The sequence below is a fragment of the Hippocampus bargibanti genome, linkage group LG19 (genome assembly GCF_051943395.1).
Source record: "Hippocampus bargibanti isolate YZ-2025 linkage group LG19, ASM5194339v1, whole genome shotgun sequence".
Classification (NCBI taxonomy): Eukaryota; Metazoa; Chordata; class Actinopteri; order Syngnathiformes; family Syngnathidae; genus Hippocampus; species Hippocampus bargibanti.
Window position 1 is genome coordinate 643,029 of NC_142752.1, and position 20,970 is coordinate 663,998.

The 20,970-nt window shown below is 47.1% G+C and overlaps 4 protein-coding genes across 5 annotated transcripts; 1 reads left to right on the forward strand and 3 right to left on the reverse strand.

The window, feature by feature from the left end:
- Nucleotides 1–15: 15 nt before the first annotated feature.
- zbtb25 (zinc finger and BTB domain containing 25) lies at nt 16–2,661 on the forward strand. Its single transcript, XM_089021607.1, is given in 4 exon segments — nt 16–561; nt 563–735; nt 1,484–1,915; nt 1,917–2,661. Coding segments are annotated over 4 exon segments (1,191 nt in total). The 5' UTR covers nt 16–510; the 3' UTR covers nt 2,452–2,661.
- A 139-nt stretch (nt 2,662–2,800) lies between these two features.
- On the reverse strand, nt 2,801–7,125 carry LOC148883420 (C-1-tetrahydrofolate synthase, cytoplasmic-like). 2 transcript variants are annotated; one of them, XM_089021610.1, is made up of 11 exons: nt 6,983–7,125; nt 5,919–6,012; nt 5,767–5,845; nt 5,622–5,681; nt 5,047–5,100; nt 4,811–4,947; nt 4,649–4,749; nt 3,886–4,022; nt 3,469–3,580; nt 3,047–3,174; nt 2,801–2,966 (listed from the first exon to the last, which is right to left on the reverse strand). In XM_089021610.1, exons 2-11 carry the CDS (start codon nt 6,008–6,010, stop codon nt 2,910–2,912), a joined length of 957 nt encoding a protein of 318 aa, XP_088877736.1. In that variant the 5' UTR covers nt 6,011–6,012; nt 6,983–7,125; the 3' UTR covers nt 2,801–2,909. The 2 variants fall into 2 exon arrangements, with proteins under 2 accessions (XP_088877736.1, XP_088877735.1); XM_089021609.1 differs by lacking the exon at nt 6,983–7,125 and adding an exon at nt 6,329–6,618.
- cep43 (centrosomal protein 43) lies at nt 6,758–14,704 on the reverse strand. The gene is made up of 13 exons (XM_089021608.1): nt 14,549–14,704; nt 13,649–13,702; nt 13,508–13,562; nt 13,305–13,393; nt 12,320–12,460; nt 12,210–12,245; nt 11,984–12,141; nt 11,811–11,902; nt 10,642–10,737; nt 10,085–10,118; nt 9,920–10,007; nt 9,719–9,842; nt 6,758–7,151 (listed from the first exon to the last, which is right to left on the reverse strand). The coding sequence occupies exons 1-12, from the start codon at nt 14,630–14,632 to the stop codon at nt 9,765–9,767; spliced, it is 1,005 nt and encodes a 334-aa protein (XP_088877734.1). The 5' UTR covers nt 14,633–14,704; the 3' UTR covers nt 6,758–7,151; nt 9,719–9,764.
- A 588-nt stretch (nt 14,705–15,292) lies between these two features.
- On the reverse strand, nt 15,293–20,730 carry serinc1 (serine incorporator 1). The gene is made up of 9 exons (XM_089021606.1): nt 20,594–20,730; nt 19,071–19,232; nt 18,059–18,252; nt 17,895–17,974; nt 16,855–16,992; nt 16,527–16,787; nt 16,113–16,254; nt 15,802–16,026; nt 15,293–15,725 (listed from the first exon to the last, which is right to left on the reverse strand). Exons 1-9 carry the CDS (start codon nt 20,630–20,632, stop codon nt 15,587–15,589), a joined length of 1,380 nt encoding a protein of 459 aa, XP_088877732.1. The 5' UTR covers nt 20,633–20,730; the 3' UTR covers nt 15,293–15,586.
- Nucleotides 20,731–20,970: the final 240 nt, after the last annotated feature.

Here is a 20,970-nt window from a genome sequence, read left to right on the forward strand (position 1 = left end):
TCGATGAAATGTGTAATTACACATACGCTCCATTAGGGGGCCTAGCACCATTGCTGTCAAAGTCTTAGTTGTCAAAAACCGAAAGGCCCGAAAAAAGATTAGGGAGATTATAACAAAATAATCAATGTGTGGATGAATTCCAATCATTTGGAAAGAATTCGAATCAGGTGCAAACAGTGTGCCTGTGGCGTCCATTTTGTTTCTGTGTATACGTAGTATATTTTCAATTGCACTTCAAGGTGCTCGATTTCCCTCTTTTGTTTCTGGGGGGGGCGCTCACGTGACGATCGGCGTCCTCTCGCGAGACGTGACGCACTTTCGCGCACAAACAATCATCTTCATCTTCACCTTCATCGTCGCTCGCTCGGATCCGTTCGGCGCGTTGAGGGTATCGATCAATCGACGCTCGTTGGAAAGAGCGCGCGCGCGACAGATCGTTCCTAGTTGGCCGGCGCGTCGACGTGCACGCGCGGCGTCTTGACAAAAGGCGTCGTTGTGTCCGCCGGTGCGATGGAGGCGACGTCGGCGTGCGCGTCGGCGACGCGCTCACAATCTCAATCTCAATCACAATCACAATCACGGTCTGCTGCTGCTGCAGCAGCTCAACGTGCAGCGCGAGTTCGGCTTCTTGTGCGACTGCACCGTCGCCATCGGCAACGTTTACTTCAAAGCTCACCGGGCCGTCCTCGCCGCCTTCTCAAACTACTTCAAGATGATCTTCATTCACCAGAGCAGGTCACGCGCACGCACGCGAACGCACGCGCACGCACCGTTCTCCCGCTGAAATCTTTGCCCGACAGAAATGCCAAGAAAATTGTTCAAAAAAAAAAAACTATGAAAAATGGAAACAATCATACTGATGGCGTTTTGATTCTTATCCGAGAGGCTTCGTCAGCAAACGATTTTTTTGCTGGTAGCTCTGGCCCTATATATATATGTACATATATACAAATATACATCCCTACTGTCCAGAGGTGGCGGTGCCAGACCTCTGCTCTGATAGGTCACTGCTCTCAGGTTAGGGGGAGCAGAGGACTATTCCCTGAGGCTACAGTGATTACTTCTATTGTCTTGACTGATTACTTCTATTGTCCTGCACGAGTATGGGGCGTCTACAACTGGCCTGATTGCCCCATTTGCTCTGGTATCACCTCGTCAGCATAACCAAGCCCCATGTTGCCTAAGTCTGTTGTACGAACGATCCAAATTGAACCTCACCCCACCATGGCGATTTAGTGAAGGGTTTTGATGTCAGGTGTCAATTTGAAGCTACACAAACGGTTGAAGCATTGTTGCAACGTCGCTAGCATCGTTAGCATGTGTCAACTTGAAGCTACACAAACGATTGAAGCATTTTTGCAACATCGCTCGCATGCGTCAATTAGAAGCGACGCAAACGGTTGAGGCGACAACGCTTAGCTTTTTGCGCTAGCGTCAGTTTTGATTGACAGTTGAGAATGACCATTTTGTTTGTGGCGTCCAGCGAGTGCATCAAGATCCAGCCCAGCGACATCCAACCCGACGTCTTCAGCTACCTGCTGCACGTGATGTACACGGGGGCGTGTCCCAAGCAGGCGGTGGAACCCGCCCGCCTGGAGGACGGCATCAAGTTTCTCCACGCCCACCAGCTGTGTCGCAAGGGCGGCGCCGGCGGCCATGACGCCAGCGCGCCTTCCGACGCCGCGCGCATGTCCAACCTCTACGGCATCCAGATTTCGTCGCAGCTGGCCGGCAAGGAGGCGCCCGCCGCCGCCGCCATTCGCTCAGGGGGGCGGGGGGAAGGCAGCCAATCGCATCCCTCGCTGGCCGCGGGCTCGGAAGGCGAGCGATCGGAGGGGCGGGCCTCGTCGCCGCGGGACGACTCGGACGCCGTCAAGCGGGAGCGTCCGGACGACGGGGCGACCGAGATGGCCACGCCCCCCCCCCCTGGCGTGCCCCCGCTGCGGCCACCGCTGCCCTTCGCCCGAGCGGCTGCGCCAGCACCTGTTTAGCCACACCCTCTTCGGCGAGGGGGCGGGGCGGGAGGGCGACGGGGGTCCGGACGATCCGGACGATCAGCGCCTGGAGGAGGCGCTCCGCCAGAGTCAAGCGCTCGCCGCCCAGCTGGCGGCGGAGCTCCGTCGGAGCCGCGAGGGGGCGGGACTGACCGCCGCCCCGGGCTCCGCCCACTCGCGCAAGCGCAAGATGGCGTGCGCCGTGTGCGGCGCGCGCTTCTCGCGCAAGAGTCAACTTCAGGAGCACATGTACGCGCACACCGCCAAGCCGCCCAGGTTGCACCGCCATAGCCAGCTCTTCCACAGCTCCGCCCACCTCTGCCGCGATGGGGGCGGGGCTTTGGCCGACGACGCCCTCCTGGGTGTGGCCAGGGACGCTCATGACAACGGAAGCTCCGCCTATTCGCTGGACTCGGAAATCTCGCAGGAGAGCGGCGACGGCGGGCGCTGCGGGTGACGCTGCGGTTGGCCGTCGGGTCATGTGACTTTTGTCAACGTTTTTTTGTCCTGTGATTTTCAAAGTAAAAGCTCTGCTCAAACATGCCCTGTGGTTCTCTTGCTTTTACTTTCAGACTGGCCAACATATTAGCTCTGGCTGGCTAGCTAGCTAGCTATCTGGTTGGCTATCTATTCACTATCTCGCTGGCTGGGTATTTGTTGGCTATCCATTGACTAGCTAGCTAGCTTTCTATTTATTTGAGTTACTTCCGAGTTGAGTGAACGCTGGCGCGTGTGGCTGCCGCTGCTCACCCGCAGAAAAACTTATCCTGTGACTGTAAAGTGACCTTGAGAGATTTGAAAGGCGCTTATTAATGAAATGGATGATTATTTTATTTTGAAATGCGAGGATTGCTTAGTGGGTAACAGCCTGCCTTGCAACGAGAAGGTTCTGGGTTTGAGGCTTCCGATGCGGGATCAGGCGCAGCGTCCGGCGGCGTTGGCGAAAAGGCGGCGGGCGCTGAGCACCGTGTTCTGCGCTCAAAGCAAAGAGAAATAAAAAAAGCGTCATTGGCGTTTGCGCATTTTCTCCGGCGCTCGGGGTCACGACCCACCTGCATCAACATGGCCACCGTCATGGGGCCCACGCCGCCCGGCACGGGCGTGATGAACCCGGCTCGCCGATGGGCCGAGGCGAAGTGCACGTCGCCCACCACGCGCTTGCCGCCCGGCTTGCTGGCGTCTGATGATTGAACATTACATTAGCTGGCTGGCTATCTGTCGGCTAGCTAATAGCTAGCTAGCTTTTGATTTATTTGAGTGAACGCTGGCGCGTGTGGCTGCCGCCGCTCACCCACAGAAAAAGTTATCCTGTGACTGTAAAGTGACCTTGAGTTTTGAAAGGCGCTTACAAATGAAATGGATTATTATTATTATATAATACGCTAGAAAAAGTGAACCGTTACCGCGCCGTGATGATGTCACAGCCCAAGACACGCCCCCTGGCGGTGGCGCCATCACATCAGCGAGCGCTCACCTGACACGTGATTGATGCCGCAGTCGATGAGCACGCAGCCCTCCTTCAGCCAATCGCCTCGGACCATCTCCGCTCGCCCCGCCCCAACCACCACAATGTCCGCCCCGCTCACCTAAAAAAAAAAACGGAAAACGCAACCGTTAGCATGACATCATCTTCCTCATTGATACCAAGTTATATGTTAGACAAGTTATATGAGCTTGAAATGGGGGCACCTGTACAAAATACATGTTGATTTATTTATATCGCATTTTAACAACAGCGGAAGCTGCAACAAAGCGCTAACATGGAACAAAGGGAAATGCTGCCACCTCGTAGAGGGGGAAAAAAAAACATTTGCAGAGGTCTGACCAGCGCTTTATCGGCACCCAAGCAAGAAATAAAAACGATTGAGGAATGGCAGCGAATGGAGCGCACCTGCGTAGCGATGTCACGTGTCTTTGAGTGACAGGTGGTGACGGTGGCGTGATTCCACAACAGCAGGTCGTGCATGGGGGCGCCCACAATTTTGCTGCGACCGATCACCACCGCGTGCTTGCCGGCGACGCTCACACCTGCGCACCCGCACAAAATCAGCGTGAATCCTCGAGGACGTGGTGAGATTTGGATTTTTGTAGCATCGTTTTTTGGGTCTTTTCTCTTGACTTTATTCTTCTTTCTTTTTTCCTCTCTTCACTAAATTTTTTATTTATCTAGCTATCCAGCTGTTTATCTAACTCGCTAGCTAGCTCGCTCACTATCTATCAAGCTAGCTGTCTATCTCACTAGCTATCTCGCTAGCTGTCTATTTGCTATCTATTAGCAATCCAGCTGTCTATCTCGCTCGCTGGCTATTTGCTCTTAGCAATCCAGCTATCTATCAAGCTAGGTATCTATTTGCTACCTATTAGCAATCCAGCTGTCTATCTCCCTAGCTCTCTATTTGCTATCCAGCTGTTTATCTATCTCGCTAGCTATCTATTAGCTATCCAGCTGTCTATCCATCTTGCTAGATATCAAGCTAGATATCTCTTTGCTATCTAGCTGTCTAGATTATCTATCTCGCTAGCTATTAGCTATCTAGCTGTCTATCTATCTCGCTAAGGATCAAGCTAGCTATCTATTTGCTATGAGCTGTCAAGAAATTGTTGTCCAGTTGTCCTTTGATTGACAGCTGTGTGTGAGAGAGAGAGAGAGACACCTGTCTGTCTGATGAGCTCCATGCATCCGTTGGGGGTGCAGGGAATGAAGCAGCCGTTCAAGTCCCCGCGAGAAAGCTTCCCGGCATTGATGCAACTCAGACTACAGCAAAGGTCAAAAGGTCACGACGCCGTCGATGACAGCAAATTTTGCCGTTTCTGACCCGTCCACGTCTTTGAGCGGCGAGACGGCGTTGGTGACCATCTCCACGTCCATGCGGTTGACGGAATCCAGGGGAAGCTGCACGATGAGGCCGTGCACGGACGCGTCCTCGTTGACGGCGGCGATGGCCTGCAGCACCTGAGCGGGGGTTGCTAGGTTACCAGAATCGGCATTTGGAACCACGTTGACTGTACGATGATGATGATGATGATGATGATGATGATGATGTCCGCCTACCTCATCTTGCGTCGCCGTGTTGGGTAACCTCACGTGTGTTGCTTCGATGCCCACCTGGATGGACACACACACACACACACACACACACACATATATACACACACACTTGTGGACCAGGATTCGGACCAATCAAATGAGAGACAAAGGAAGGCTTGTATTCCTCTACTTCTACTTCTATTTCTTCTACTTCTACTAATACATCCTCTACTTCTATTTCTACTTCTGCTACTTCTACTACTTGTACTTCTTGTACTCCTTGTACTTCTACTACTTCTGCTACTTTTCCTACTTGTATGTCTTGTACTCCTTCTACTACTACTTCACTTGCGGGTTGAGTGAACGCTGGCGCGTGTGGCTGCCGCTGCTCACCCGCAGAAAAAAAAATAGATAGCGAATAGCTAGCTAGCTAGAGAACCAGCTAATTAGTCAGATCGCTAATAGACAGCAAATAGATAGCTAGCTAGATAGCCATCTAGATAGTTAGATCGCTATTAAAGTGTCCTTGAAAGTTTTGAAAGGTGCTTATAAATGAAATGTAATATTATGATGATTATTATGATGATTGTTATATTCACCTCGGCTGCAGCTTTCATCTTACTGCTGATGTACAAGTTGGAATCTTCTCGATCGCCCACCTGGACGTACAAATACGCACGCACGCCAAAAGTGAAGACTTGAGGCGATGATGTCACCTGAAAGTGGGCGGGGTTTGAGGGTAACCTGTAAAACGAGCAAACCGGGGACCAAGTTGGACATCTTCATCTGGTCCACCTCCTTCTTCAGGCGCTCCCTCACTAATCTGAAGACATGGAGCAAAATGGCGCTGACGCATCGAGGAAAACTAGTAGCACTGGGCTAAAACGCGCACCTACTTGGACGTTTGCTTTCCGGAGATCAACGTTGCGATGAGGCGGCGACCTCCAAAGCGACGAGACGCCGTCGGGTGACGCCAAAGGCTCAACATGGCTGACAGGGTGAAGAAGAAAAAAAAAAAAAAGGGGGGGGGGGGGTGGGTAGACAACAGCATCTTATGACCATACATGACCCCCCCCCCATACACACATCCGCCATTTTTTTTGCTAATGTAACTCATTGACAGCAAATGGATAGCATGCTAGCTGTTAGCAGACAAGGAGCGGACGACCTTTGGACAGCGCAGCGTCAACGTGTCATGAATTCCACGCAATTGATCACAATCAATCGATTCCGAGCCATTGCTGAACAAGCAATCGGAACAAAATGCATGCAAAGACGACAAAAAAGCAACGTGGCGGCGTCTTACCCGACGAGACGTCCACTTGTGTCAATCATTGACCAGTTTGTGTGTGTGTGTTTGTTTACAGAGGGTCAGCGAATCAGGAAGAAGAAAAAAAAGAAAATGGATGACTGAAAAGAAGTTTACTTTAAATCTATTTGTTATTCCGAGTTGAGTGAACGCTGGCTCAAGTTGCTATCTATTAGTTATCTACCTATTTGCTATCTATTGGCTAGCTAGCTAACTTTCTATCTATTTGAGTTACTTCCGGGTTGAGTGAACGCTGGCGCGTGTGGCTGCCGCTGCTCACCCACAGAAAAAACTGATCCTGTGACCGTAAAGTGACCTCGAGAGTATTGAAAGGCGCCGAGAAATAAAATGTATTATGATGATGATGATTATTATTTTTAAATAAAAGTGCTGACATTAAAAACAAGCAATTATTTATGACACAACTTTAAACCAATCATTGGGTTTATTTACAGACTTCAAGTCATGTGACGGCATTTCAATTTCACTTGAAAATGGAAAAGAAAAATAAATTGCTGAAAATATGTACAAAAACAAAAAAAAACCAAATGACAAAGTCGCCCAGTTGCTCTACCTCTGATTGGATAAGAGCGCCGTGGCATGTCCCGCCCCCCCCTTCACCAGTTGCCAGCACATTGACCTTTGACCTACCGTCACATCCACACACCCAGTACCAGAATGAAGTCAGGTGACATTCTTAAGCGTCGCCGTGACACACACGCACGCGGCTTCGGTGGCGTGTTGCAAAGGCGGTCGCCATGGTTACCCCGATAAAGAGCAGCTGGTCGGAATGCGCTTCCTGTCACCTGGGAGTCGAGTCCTTTCAACAAAAAAACAGACAAAAGAAGAGTCTCAAAAGAGGAGCCTCAAAAAGAAAAAGTACCGCGTGCATTCGCTGGCGACAAACCCAGCTCATGCCAAAAGGGGAATGAATGGTCGCCAACGTCCATTCTCAAACTGTGACTTGGAGTTGGCCAATCAGGAAACCGTCAACTATTGTCAAGGCAGTACCAACATGGCAGAATAAAGAACAAATAAATAAATCAATAAATACATCATAATAGCTATCTAGCTAGCCAACAGATGGCTAATAAATAGCCAGCTAGATAGTTAGCCAGCCAGCTATATCGCTATGTAGCTAATAGCTAGCTAGCCAGATAGCCGGCCAGGGAGCTAAACTGCAAATAGATAGCAAATAGCGAGCTAGCGGCAGCCACATTCGCCAGCATTCACTCAACCCGGAAGTAACTCAAATAGATAGAAAGCTAGCTGGCTAGCCAATAAATAGCTAATAGCTAGCCACCCAGCTAGCTAGCTATATAGCTAATAGATAGCCAGCTAGATAGCCGGCCAGGGAGCTAGATAGCAAATAAATGGCTAGCGAGATAGCTAGCTAGATAGCTCGATAAATAAATCAAGAAATCGTCACACTAAATGCCTATTTCATAGCATCACCCTCCTGACGAGACAACTGGATTTATGTGAGCAGTTGATTAGCTATTTAGCTATCTATTAGCTGTCTAGCTATCTAGCTGTCTGGTTCGCTATCCATTGGCTCTCTATTAGCTAGCTAGCTTTCTATCTATTTGAGTTACTTCCGGGTTGAGTGAACGTTGGCGCGTGTGGCAGCCGCTGCTCACCCACAGAAAAAAAAACGGATCCTGTGACGCTTAGTAATGAAATGTATAATTATTATTTACATATGGTGAAAGATGATTTGAGATACGAGCGTGGCCAAGGGCGGATTTGAAGTCGCATCTCAAGGCAGCAACAACTCAAGACGTCGTCAGCCAATCAGAGCGCATTTTCCCAAAATGTTCGAGACAGGATGCCAAAGTCAGAGGCAAATGACCACTCGCCACTCAAGGCGACCATTCCCGTGCTAATGGACTGGTCACCCGCAAAGTCAAATATGCTAATACGCATGACATACAGCACATATGAAATTAATGTCCTCTCGGACCCAGCGTGCAGCGTGTCCTCAGAGTTCGGTGAGTGTGGCAGTGGGAAGGGGCAGGGGGGGCAGGGCTTTGAGGGAGTTGAGTCTCCTGACTGCCTGGTGACATATGGGTGTCGGGGGGGCGATTTGGCGCCAGTCGTTACAACAAATTCCTTCTAACGGGTGGGTCGTCACGGCAAGTCGAAGTAGTCGCGAGTAACAAGCGGAGCAGGACGGTCCGGTTCACATGCGGACCGCCCGGCGCGACCAGTCGCACCGGCTCGCTGGCTCCCGATCTGGTATAAAAAGGAGAAGCCAGATGGGGGGGCAGGCATTAAGCCAACGAGGAGCGATGGCTAGCTAGGGTCCGTCCGACCCCGTTTGGGGTCCCCCCGGACCCCCCCACTGCCTGCTTGGGTGCCACCCGGCCGGCTCCAGTGGTTCTCGACACTTCAACAGTGGTCAGGCGCTTTTGTGAAATGTTTAGGACCACTTGAGCCGGATGGGAACTGTCGTCGTGAGTACATCGGAGCACAAATCCCGTGGGATTATCTCTCTCTCTCTCACTCTTTTTATTTTATTTTATAGTTTTTAATCTTTAAAAATGTCAAAAATGGTGTGGTGAGTGTGTGATATAAATATTTCCTTGTCACTAACGTGCACTTTTTGATTCTTTGGGCAATAAAAGTACATTTGAAGCATTTGGGTCATGGTTCTTTTATTGTGACGGGACAGGAAGTGATTTTGCGACTTGAGTTTACCGAAAATTTTTGTTGATTAAATCAAAACGCTTCAACTTATTTTGTCTAGTTTCAAGCCATAAAAATCAATATAAGCTCACTCACAAAGCATTTGGGTGATGGTTATTTTATTGTGATGGGACAGGAAGTGGTTTTGCGACTTGAGTTCAGCGGAAACATTTGTTTTTCAAATCAAAACGCTTCACCTTATCTCGTCTAGTTTCAAGCCATAAAAATCAATTTAAGCTCACTCACGTCCAACAAGCTAAGTTTTGCTAGCGATCTTGGCATCAATGTCAATTATGCACCTTTCAAAATAAAACTGTTTTGAAATGCTAATTAATAATAATAATAATACATTTCATTTCTAAGCGCCTTTCAAAACTCTCAAGGTCACGTTACAGTCAGAGGTTAAGTTTTTCTGTGGGTGAGCAGCGGCAGCCACATGCGCCAGGGTTCACTCAACCCGGAAGTAACTCAAATAGATAGAAAGCTAGCTGGCTAATAGATAGCTACCTAGATAGCTAGTTGTGTTAAGTTCATTCTGTCTCATGATCTGTTACAAATTAGCAAAATAGCTATTTAGCTAATAGATAGCCAGAAAAGCTATATGTCTTTTGTGTTGTGTCACATGAGTATTAAGAAGTTGGTTGTGTGCGCGGTGACAAAAATGGGGTGTGGAAGAGGACAAAAAAAAATCTGTCTCACTCAAAGCGTCGACGAGAAGAACAGGAAGTGGCGCACAGCGGCAACGTCAGGCCACTTCCTCCATGTAATCTGCCCCCACGCTCACGCTAGGCTGGGAGACGCTTACGTCCACAGTGTCCTCCAGCTGCATTGCCGAGACAGACACGGCAGGGACATATTAGAAAAGACGAACGAGAGTTGCCCCCGTTCGGCGCCGCGGACCTTGTCGCTGTCTTCGGGCCCCTCGATGAAGACTTCCTCGATCTCTTCGCTGCTGATCACTTCGCTCTTGTTCAAGTCGGAGCGTTGGCTGAAAAAGACGGACGGCGCATCGGCAAAAAAGACGCACAAGCAAAAACTCCCGGACGGAAGACGGTCTTGTCCTACCTGTTGAAATCGTCGGACTCATGGTCGTTGTCAACTTGTGCGGGGGAAAAATTAATCATTAATAATTGAATTAATAATAATAACTATAACTAATAATAATAACTAACTAGCTAGACAGCCATATAGCTAATAAATAGCCAGCTACATAGCTAGCTAGACAGATAGCAAATCGATAGCAAATGGATAAATAGACAGCTACATAGCAAGCTAGATAGCCAGATAGCAACTAGATAGCAAATGGATAAATAGCCAGCTAGACAGACAGATAGCAAATAGATAGCAAATGGATAAATAGCCAGCTACATAGCTAGCTAGGCAGATAGCAGATAGATAGTATATGGCTAATACATAGTATATAGCTAATAGATGGCAAGCAAGATAGATAGATAATAGATAGCCAGTTAATATGTTTCCTGACTCAAAAAGCTAGGTAGCTAGCTATATAGCCAATAGATAGCAAGCTAGATAGAGGGCTAATAGCTAGCTAGCTAAATATGAACCTGCTTGCTCATTGTCGCGGTCATAAGCAATCATCATGGAGTAGATTTGGAAGCTACCTAAACGAAGCAAGGAGCTCAGGTCCCCTCTTCTGGGAAGCTTGTCCCCTTCCGATGATTTCTTTTTCGACGTGGGAACAATTCCCGAATGTTCGCCTATCAACACACATGACAAAGACAAAAACACTAACGCGGAGACACGCACAAGTCCAAGATGGCGGTCGAGTAAGAATCATCATCATAATAATACATTTCATTTCTAAGCGTCTTTCAAAACGCTCAAGGTCAATTTACAGTCACAGGATCAGTTTTTCAGCGGGTGAGCAGCGGCAGCCACATGCGGCAGCCACATGCGCCAGCGTTGACTCAACCCGGAATAACTGAAATACAGTGATACCTTGGCTTACGAACTTAATTGGTCCCAGACAGTGTGTGTAAGGTGAAAAGTGTGTATCCCAAAAACTAATTTCCCATAGGAAACCATTAAAATGAGAATAATCCGTTCCCAGGTCCCCATAAAACATCATTTTATAATTTTCTAAGCCTTATAACGACACAAAATATACCTTATTTTATGTATAATAAATTTGCTATGGTATTATAATTAAATAAATAAACTGTACAGTATAATAAAGTAGTTTTATTGACCTTTGTGATGGTCTTTGATGGCTTGATGGAATGGAGTGGCCGCTTTCATCAGCATTAAACACTCGATGAGGAACATAGCCTTCTTCTTTCTCCATCTTGAGGAATGATCCCTTGTAGGTGCATTCTTTGCCATCATTTTACCTAGTTCCTCATCAATTGTGTTCCGTTTAGCTGGGTTGATAGCTTTTTGCATCAGGTGATGCAGATACAGATGTGATACAGATGGCTTGTGCGGGTTATTTGTGAAGCCTGATTGATGGGACATTTTAACCTTGCAGTCTACACTCTGCTTTTGAACTATCAAAGTTGAAACGAGTCCAAATTTCACCGTTTTCAAATCCATTTTCTCACTCTCTCTCTGTGGTCTTCTTGTCTCTTTAATGTTTAAACCACCTTCCCTCACTGCTGCGTTCTTGACCAATCACGCGGCTTTAACCGAAGACCAGGGGTCGGGGAATAGAGGACCAAAACAGCGTGTATCCCGAAAACAGTTCGTATGCCGAGGTATCACTGTCGATAGAAAGTTAGCTAGCTAGCAGAACGGATTCCGGATCTTCACGGAAAGATAAAAAGTGACGCACCGTTCTTTTTGGATGCACTTTCTTTTCCTTCTCCTTGCGACTCCACAGTCTCCACAACTGGACTATGTTGGCTTTTGTCATCCAGCGGCTGCCTACAACGTCCACACATTTCAAATATGGGCAAAAAAGTCAACGTATCTCCGTCAATTTGGAGAGGCCGCTTGGCTCCTTACAATCCGTAAGTCTTTTGGGGTGGAGGCAAGGGGTCATCAAAAAAGGAGTCGAAATCTTCCTGTTCTTCCCGGTCCACGTGAAGCTCCCCCTCCGAGTCCTCCAGCGAGACGCGTGGCTGCTGGAGGAGCTTCTCGAGCCCCGACTCGGCCGCCGCGTCCTACTCGCGGAAACGCCGCACGTTAGCGATCCCGCGCCTTCGGAAAGTGCGACATGAAGGTTACCGACCTTGTCCACCCCGATGCTCTCCTTCCGCGACGCCGCCTAAAAGAACAAATGGCGTTCATTCCATACTTTCGCCACCCACAGAACAACAGAAGATGCCGGTGTGCTAAGACCTCAGCGACCAGGATGGATGAGGACTTGGGTTTCCCTCGTCGAATCAGCTCCAGAAGCACTGGCGAGTTTGCGTTAAGCTCCGCCTTTGAGAAGCCCAGCTCCCCGCACAGAAGCTCCCGACTGTCCAGGACACTCAGATGCTAAGACAGGAAATTAGAAGGAAAACACGTAAATATGTGATGGTGAACCGTTGTGTGTTGCACCAAGACTACTATTTGATACTAGTTGACACAAATTCCCAGCAGACAAATCAGCCCATTTCCAATGGAGCTTGGGCGCCATCTTGTGCATTTTCTGGGCGCTACATTGGACTCCAGACGGCTGGAATTGATACAGAAGGGCTTCTTTAAGCGATTGCAACATCTGCCTCACAAGCTTGCATTTGTATTAGTTCGCTAGCTAATAGCTATCTATTCACTGGCTAATAGCTATTTATTCGCTGGCCAATAGCTACCTATTCGCTAGCTATTAGCTATCTATTCACGAGCTATTAGCCATATATTCACTAGCTAGGTGAAGTTAGTTACTTCGGGGTTGAGTGAACGCTGGCGCGTGTGGCTGCCGCTGCTCACCCACAGAAAAAAAACTTATCCTGCGACTGTAAAGTGACCTTGAGAGTTTTGAAAGGCGCTTAGAAATGAAATGTATTATTGTTATTATGATTATTATTCTCCGAATCTGAACTCTCTGAAGCCATTGTTTTGATTCTGGAGCAAGGCAGTTTGTGAAGGAGTATCCTGGCGTGACATCACGAACAAGGAGGCGGGACCTTCTGAATATCGCCAGTTCCGAGCTCGTTTTGTGGCAGTTTTGGGACACTTTTTCTTGGTGTTTTGGCTATTTTAGATGCGATAAAACGTTTTTCTGATGTCAGTTAGGAAACAAAAAAAATGGTGTCGGTTATCCTCGAAGTGCAGGATCATGTGACACCACATCAGCAGATTTCCATCAAAGCAGCACTACTAGATGGAAGCGGAATCTTACCGTGTTTATTTCTGGCTGGAACACCGCGAGGCTGAAGTCCAGGTGAAACACACGCATGAAGTCCACGATGAGACTGGCCACCAGACGACCTGCAGAAACAAACGTGCAGCGTTTTCATCAGAACGCATTCCGTGGAGTCCAGTGACCGGACGTGAAGATAAAGAAACAGAAGAAGACAGCCGTCCGGGGGGAAGCTGACCGACCGTCTTTGGTGTCGAGACATTTCTTCAGGTTTTCATTGACCAGTGGCGTCTTGTTCTGAAGGCGCAAGACAAACACAGCACGAATAAAGGCCAGGAGCACAAAATGGCCGCCGATGCAGGAGGATGAAAGTCAGCCATCACCTCCAGTCGGTCCTGCTCCTCCAAGGCCAGGAAGACTGCTGCCCTCATCTCTGCCTGCAAGAAAGCAAACAACGCCATTTATCATTCATCTTTTGTCAATTTGGTTTGATGATGATCTTGCAAAAAAATGTGTCTCGATTGCCTTGCCTAGAAAAATAAATGTTGTTTAGTATTATCATTGTAATTAACACCATTTTATTTTCTTCAATAATTGCCAAAATTACAAGAAAAAAGAAGCATTGGCATATATATTTCTAGAGCTCGCAATTTTCTTTCCTGGTATTCAGTGACAGCCATTTTGGATTTCTGAGGAAAATCTGCCTGCATTCGATCGGTGATATTTGCTCATTTATATTTGGAATCTTTTCTTGTGTTTTTCTGTTCTTATTTAGGATTTCAAAAGCTTTCCAATGGTCCCTTAATCGTTAAGCTCTGCCAAAAATTAAGAAAGTTATGTTATGATAGTTTAAACTGTAATAAAGAAGTGTCACAGATTTTCATCCCCTCATATTTCCAAAATTAAAAATGCCATTATTTTCTTATTATTTGTCATAGAACAATAATATATACCTCATTCGAAAGCTATTTAAATGCACTTTAATATGCTGTTAGAAAATGTGTGGCGATTATTGAAAATTTTTGTCACGTCCCTATTTAATGTGTTATTCTGCCGAATGAGACGTCAACTGATGAATAACTTTACATGTACGTCAACGTGAGGCTTTTTGAAGATAAAAAAAAACATACAATAAAGACAGAAGCATTTTAATGTGTTTGATGATTAAACTTTGGGCTGTGAACTGGCCCGGGATGTTTTCCACTTTAGCTTGGCGTGTCATGCTAAAATGCGACGCGAAGGCGACGATGAAATGAGAAGCGAAATCAACTTTTTTTGTTAACCTTGAGCTTGTTTAGAACTCCGTTGTTCTCCAAGTTTTGGATGAGGAGATCCCTCAGTTCAGTATCGTCGTCTGTGGCAGACATCTTGTCCTGTCATCCGGCGAGCCTGCCCGTGATTAGCCACTAAAGCTAATGCGGAAATGCAGTCTACTTCGACGCAATAAAATAGCGACGATTGTCCACTTCCGCCCTCTGTCGGCGAGAAGAAGACAAGTCACCGGTTATATTCGTACGCTTTCAAATTAAAAGCCACGTTTGGAACATTGTTTCAAGACTTACTGTGACTTTTATTCGATTGATGGCGCAAACAAAACTAACTGGTTCGAAACGCTAATTTAGGTGAGCAACAAATGCGGAAATGCAAAGTCTACTTCGACGCTATAAAAATATAGCGACGATTGTTCACTTCCGCCCCCTTTCAGCGACAAGAAGACAAGTCACCGGTTATATTTGGCTAAAAACGCCTTACTTTACATGGTCGTTTTTTTTTCGACTAAAAACGCCTTGCTATACATGGTCGTTTTTTTGGCTAAAAGCACCTTACTATACTTGGTCGTTTTTTACAGCTAAGCTAGTGTTTTTTTTTGTGCCGAAAAACACCTGACTAAAACAAAACTAAAAGCGCCTTCCCATACGTCGTCATTTTTGGGATGACGCTGGTCAACTTTGCAAAATCTTTGGGACGGCGCGATCATGTACCTTGTGGGATGTTTGCAAAAAAACTTGCTCTTGCAGCGCGGCAGCAACGACTTAACTTCCATCTTTATTATCCACAGAAATGTAACAGTACACAGATTGCAAGGTTAAACTTGTTCGTCTTGAGGAGGCGTCACCGAACGTTTTCAAACGAGGAGAACAAAAAAAAAAGCATGCAAGAGTTGAAATCAAACGCACCCGAGAAATACTCGAGTCAGGTATGTACAACAGCAATGACTACAACGGGCTTCGTAGCTCAGGGTTGGAATGCACAAAAACAAAACGGTTTTCAAAACAGATTGACCAAAGAGCGGGACGACAATGTCAAAAGAGGCGGCGCTTTCAGTCAAAGTCCCTATTGACCAGGACCAGCGGAGCCACCAGAGTCCACACGTAGAGAGCGATGCAGATCCAGCTGGAGGAGACCTTGACCCACACCGAGGGCCACTTACTGGTCATGGCTTCGTAGTTGGAATCGGGGCTGCAAGACAAAAATCGGGGCGGATTTCAGCAACGACGAATCCCGACGCGCGTCCTAGAGCGGAGGCGTCGCTGACCTGTACCAGTTGGTGAGCGTCATCATGATGTAGAGCGAAGCCAGGAAGAGCATGAAATGAAAGAAGGAATACGAGTAGGTGACACCTTCCTTCTCGTTGTCCACGGCGCGGTTGGCCTCGCCGTCCTCGTCCAGGCTCTCGGCGCGACCCCCGTCTCGGATCAGGGCCGACTCGTCGCCGGTCAGGGTTAGCTTGTTGACCTGGGCGTTGGAGGAGTTGCGGATGCTGCGGGACGACAGAGACACGGACGCACCTCAGAAACCGGGGACGTGGACGTCCATTTTCAAGACCCCGTCCGCTACTTTGTGTACCTGGAGTAGAGGACGCAGAGGAGGAAGAGGATCAAACCCACGAGGCCTTGGGCGTCCCACCATTGGACGGCGTGGTCCTCGGACGCGGGCGTGGTGGCGTTCAGCCCGATGATCCCCAGCAGGCTCGGGTTGCACTTCCTGTCTGTGGACAGGAAACGAACAGCGTCAAGCAGCAGCTGTCAATCAACGCAGGTACCCCGAGAACGCCTTACAATACATGCTCGTTTTTTGGGGCCTAAAAACGCCTTCCTATACATGGTCGTTTTTTCCAAAGGTCCAAAGTAACAAACAAAACCACGAGTAAAACATAACGAGACGAAACAAACCTGACGGGGTGAAACAAACAATGACCCGTGCCGGGAGTGTAAACGCTAACATGTTAGCAATGCGCTAAAGTGTGCCCCCGGTTCTTACCGGGCTCGTTTGTCATGGCGGACCAGGTCAAGTACATGGTGTACAGGGTGACCAGGGAGGACTGCAGCAGGCCCGATCTGGGCTGGGACTCCTGGATTTGAGGCAGGACGGAAAGCACCGAGGCCGCCAGGCACAGCAACATGTTGACGCTAATGAAGGCCTTGTTCTCCGCGCAAGCGTCCGAGTGGGTGTAGAACACGAAGAACAGAACCACCGCCGCCGCCGACAACACGTAGTTGAGGGCCGTGACCGACAGCAGGGCTGCAAACGCGGCGGCCGGTTAGCGGCGACCGGTTAGCGGCGACCTTCCGGCTAGCGCGGTCCGTACCTGCGTACCAGCAGCGGGAATTGCCCTCCTCCATCTTCTCCACCCACGACTCGTTCCAGGAATGCGCAAAGTCAATCAGCAAAACCAACTGGATGAGGATGAAGCAGAAGGCGCCCGCCATTCCCACGTAGAACCACACTGAAAAACAACAACAAACAAACAAAAAAACACCATCACCACAATTTAACTCCTTCACTGCCAGACAATGTGCAAAAAAAGTGTCCACTTCAGTGCCAGGGTTTTTGTCACTTTTACTCACATTGCAGCACCCAAACAATCTTGAGTTTTCAGACTACAGCAACATTCAATGCAGCGTTAGAAAACTTACACTCTCTTCTTTCATGAGCAAAAAAATAGCTAATTCCTAAATGATATGGCTCTGGAGTTATCGGAGCTTGAAATGGGGGCAGTTGGCCAAAATACAATACACATGCATGTTGGTTTCTACGGCGCTTTAATAATAATAATAATAATAATAATAATAATAGATATAATAATACTAGATAAAATAAGTGCCTTTCAAAACTCTCAAGGTCACTTTTCAGTCACAGTCTGTGGGTGAGCAGCGGCAGCCACACGTACCAGCGTTCACTCAACCAGGATGTAACCCAAATAGATAGAAAGCTAGCTAATATATAACTAATAGCTATCCAGCTAGATAGCTAGCCAGATAGCTAATATATAGCCAGCCAGAGAGATAATATATAGCAAACAGCTAGCTAGATAGCTATATGGCCAGATAATAGATACCTAGCTAATAGATAGCTAGATAACTGGATAGACAACTGAATAGCCAGATAATAGATACCTAGCTAGCTAGCTAGATAGACCGCTGTATAGACAGATAATAGATACCTAGCTAGATAGCTAGCTAGATATCTAATAGATAACTAGATAGCCAGACAGTTGTATAGCCAGATAATAGATACCTAGCTAGCTAGATAGACAGACAGCTGTATGTATAGATAGCTAGCTAATCGCTAGCTAGATAGCTATTTAGCACATTTTCTGTCAGTGAAGACGCGGAAAAGAGAACTTACCGGTGGTAAATGGCCCCTCGGCGATGAAAAAAGATCCAACGGTGATAGCGACAGCCGCCGCAAACTTGAAGAACCAAAACCTGCAAAAAGAAGCGTCCTGTCAACGCGTCAGCGAGCCCGCGAGTGCTCGTTAGCGGCCGCTCAAGTCCGTAGCGTCCATTCACCCGTTATGCAGCGCAGCTCGGGGGTCTCGGCTGCTCTTCACTTTCATCATGAGCAGCGAAAAGACGAGGAAAAAGACGGCCATGCCGAAGCAAACGCGGTACACCGCCTTGTAGCCCACCAGCACGTCGCAGTTGACGTGGCCCTTCACGCCGGGGATGGACGAGCCCGCGCCTCCCTCGCAGAAGCCCGGAATCTGGACCGCACCAACGGACAACCACTTAGTCCACACGGCCACGCCCATTCAAGGACAACCGACACTTGCGGACAAGTTGCGTCCATCGTTGTCAAATCACTTCAAATGACTTCGACTGAGCGCATTTGACAAATTATATAGCTAGCATCTAAGCTAGATTTGACCTTTTAAGACTCGCGCTGAATATTCAGGAAGTCTTCTTTTCCAGTTGGTGACGAGAAAGCCACACACAATGCATTTTGGGTACTTTTTTTCCGTCTGAAAACACCGTGTTGATGGCGAAATTAGAAGGAAAACCACAGAAATAAGGCGATGGAGAATCGTTGTGTGTCGCAGCCAATTGCGGAAACAAGCATAAAGAAGGTGTAAGTATTGTTATTATTATTATTATTATTATTATTATTATTATTATTATTATTATTATTATTATTATTATTATCACACATGTCTAGCAGTGAATGAGTTATATCCATTTGCTAGCTATTTGCTATCTCGCTAGCTACATATCTATTTGATATCCATTTGCTATCTATTAGCTGGCTACGAGCTATCTATTTGCTATATATTAACTAGCTACCTAGCTGGTGATCTATTTGCTACCAATTTGCTATCTGTTTGCAGTCTATTAGCTATCTGGCTGGTTCTGTAACTGGTATTTATTAGCTATATGGCTATCTTGCTAGTGAGCTAACTGTCTATCTGTTAGCTATCTAGCTGCGTGTTTTGGCTATTTTCGATGCTATCAAACGTATTTCTGATGTCAGTTAGGAAACCAAAAAAATGGTGTGGGTCATCCTTGAAGTTGTTTGTTTTGTGACCTTCTTGAGATGTTCCTCCATGCCGGGCATCAGCATGATGCAGGCGACCGCCACTCCCAGCAGAAGGAAGAAGGCGTAAATCAGGCGCGTCACAGTCGAGTTATTTCCGCTGGGGCAGCAACGACAAAGCAGGCAGGGGGCGCTGCCGCACAGACACGGGATCTGCCCAGGGAGACCAAGGAGACGGAAGCCAGATTGATGAGACAAGTTCACGTTTCTTCTGCACGTCGATCACATGGAATTGTGGCGACTGCAATTAAGCCATGATAAACATAATACAGTGATACCTCGGCTAACCGACGCTTTAGCTCACGAGCCTTTCGCCTTACGAACATTAAATTCAAGAGAATATAATCTTGGCATACAAACTAGTTATCGGTGGACGAACCAAACCACACAGCTAGTCTTCCACACCCCCTTTCTTTGAGTGCAGACGTGGTTTGCTACCGAGTAGAGTACTGTTGCTATTATGGGACCGAAAAAATTTCCCACCACACGCTAGTGTTCAGCCGAAGAGGAAGCAAAGGAAAATAATCGGAATACATTTCATTTATAAGCGCCTTTCGAAACTCTCAAGGACACTTTACAGTGATGGTCAAAAAGGAGATCAAAAAACACCAACGAGGTGTGACTTAGCGTCCCGGTACCAGTACGCTAATTCGACCATTGCTTCGTGTGGCTAAGGATGTTTTTGTGTTGTCGAAGCAACGGGTCTCAGGCAATAGAAGAGCTTGAAAAACTTCTGTTGATTTGGATTAATAAAAAGCAGCTAGCAGGGGACAGTGTGAGTGAGGGTATTATCGCCGAGAAAGCACGGCAACTTCTCTCGGATATCATCAAGAGGCAACTACATCAACGACCGTCACAAAGGTCAATAAAACACTGTGAGACTAATAAAGGCATATCCAATCCAATCCAAAACAACTTTATTATACAGTAGTTTCTTTAATTACAATACAATAGCACATTTATTATACATAAAATAAGGTATATCTTGTGTAATTTTAAGGCTTATTTAGTCGAAAAGTATGTTTTATGGGGACCTAGGAATGGATTATTCTATTTTTTAATGGTTTCTTATGGGAAATAAATGTTCGGCGGACGAACTTTTCAGCTTCCCCACATTTACTTTCTGTGAATCAATGAAGTTCGTAAGTTGAGGTATCACTGCACGCTCATAGTGGACTCTTGTTGACGTTTTCGCTCTGTCGCAAAGGCGCACCTTAGACAGCTTGTTTTTGTTGACGTCATCGCCGAAGCGTCTTTACCGTTCACGACACGGAAAGCAATTTACTCAAAAAATGGATCGAATCAAGCAACAGAACATGAATAACGACTCGATTTTCCAGGTTGTCGTGATTTATGAATCATCGTCAAAATCATAACACGGCCTTTGAGTTTGTGATTGCGCAGTCACGCCACCAAACAAGCGGAGGGGGGGACGACGAAAACAACAACGAACACTAATCGAAGGCGTCGTTATATAACGTCCATTTGCGATCGATAATAAATGTGAAACGTACCCAACTCGCCATGGAGCACAAGCCCAGAACGGCTCCCATGACGATGTGATATTTTCTTGTTTTCAATCGGATTCAGAGATGGCCGCGGGTGTCCAAACAGAAAATGGACGCTTCTGCTTCACTGTAGTCTGACTACTCTTCTTCTCCGTCTGACCCTGATTTTTAACTATTGTTCACAAAAGGGCTTACCGCCCCCTAACGGATCCTATGAGAACTGCATGTTGTACCTCTTTAAAATTGCATTTTCTGTGTAGCTCTTTCTCTTGTTTCTATTTATAATAGTATTTTATTTATTGTATTCTATTTGTGATTGTATTTTATGTATTTATTTTAGTACCTGTTTATCTGTGACTGTAAAGTGTCCTTGAGAACTTTGA

Excerpts from the sequence above, each read along its gene's own strand:
- cep43 (XM_089021608.1), bottom strand. The coding sequence starts at position 14,632 with ATGTCTGCCACAGACGACGATACTGAACTGAGGGATCTCCTCATCCAA. Across the intron at positions 13,703-14,548 it reads GAGTTCTAAACAAGCTCAAG|GCAGAGATGAGGGCAGCAGT; the intron begins GTTAACAAAAAA and ends GCTTTCTTGCAG. Across the intron at positions 12,461-13,304 it reads TCCAGCCAGAAATAAACACG|CATCTGAGTGTCCTGGACAG; the intron begins GTAAGATTCCGC and ends TTCCTGTCTTAG.
- serinc1 (XM_089021606.1), bottom strand. The coding sequence starts at position 20,632 with ATGGGAGCCGTTCTGGGCTTGTGCTCCATGGCGAGTTGG. Across the intron at positions 18,253-19,070 it reads TGGAGGAACATCTCAAGAAG|ATTCCGGGCTTCTGCGAGGG; the intron begins GTCACAAAACAA and ends GGTGCGGTCCAG. Across the intron at positions 17,975-18,058 it reads CGAGCTGCGCTGCATAACGG|GTTTTGGTTCTTCAAGTTTG; the intron begins GTGAATGGACGC and ends TTCTTTTTGCAG.
- LOC148883420 (XM_089021610.1), bottom strand. The coding sequence starts at position 6,010 with ATGTTGAGCCTTTGGCGTCACCCGACGGCGTCTCGTCGCTTTGGAGGT. Across the intron at positions 4,023-4,648 it reads GGAGCTCATCAGACAGACAG|GTGTGAGCGTCGCCGGCAAG; the intron begins GTGTCTCTCTCT and ends GCGGGTGCGCAG. Across the intron at positions 3,175-3,468 it reads CGGCATCAATCACGTGTCAG|ACGCCAGCAAGCCGGGCGGC; the intron begins GTGAGCGCTCGC and ends TTCAATCATCAG.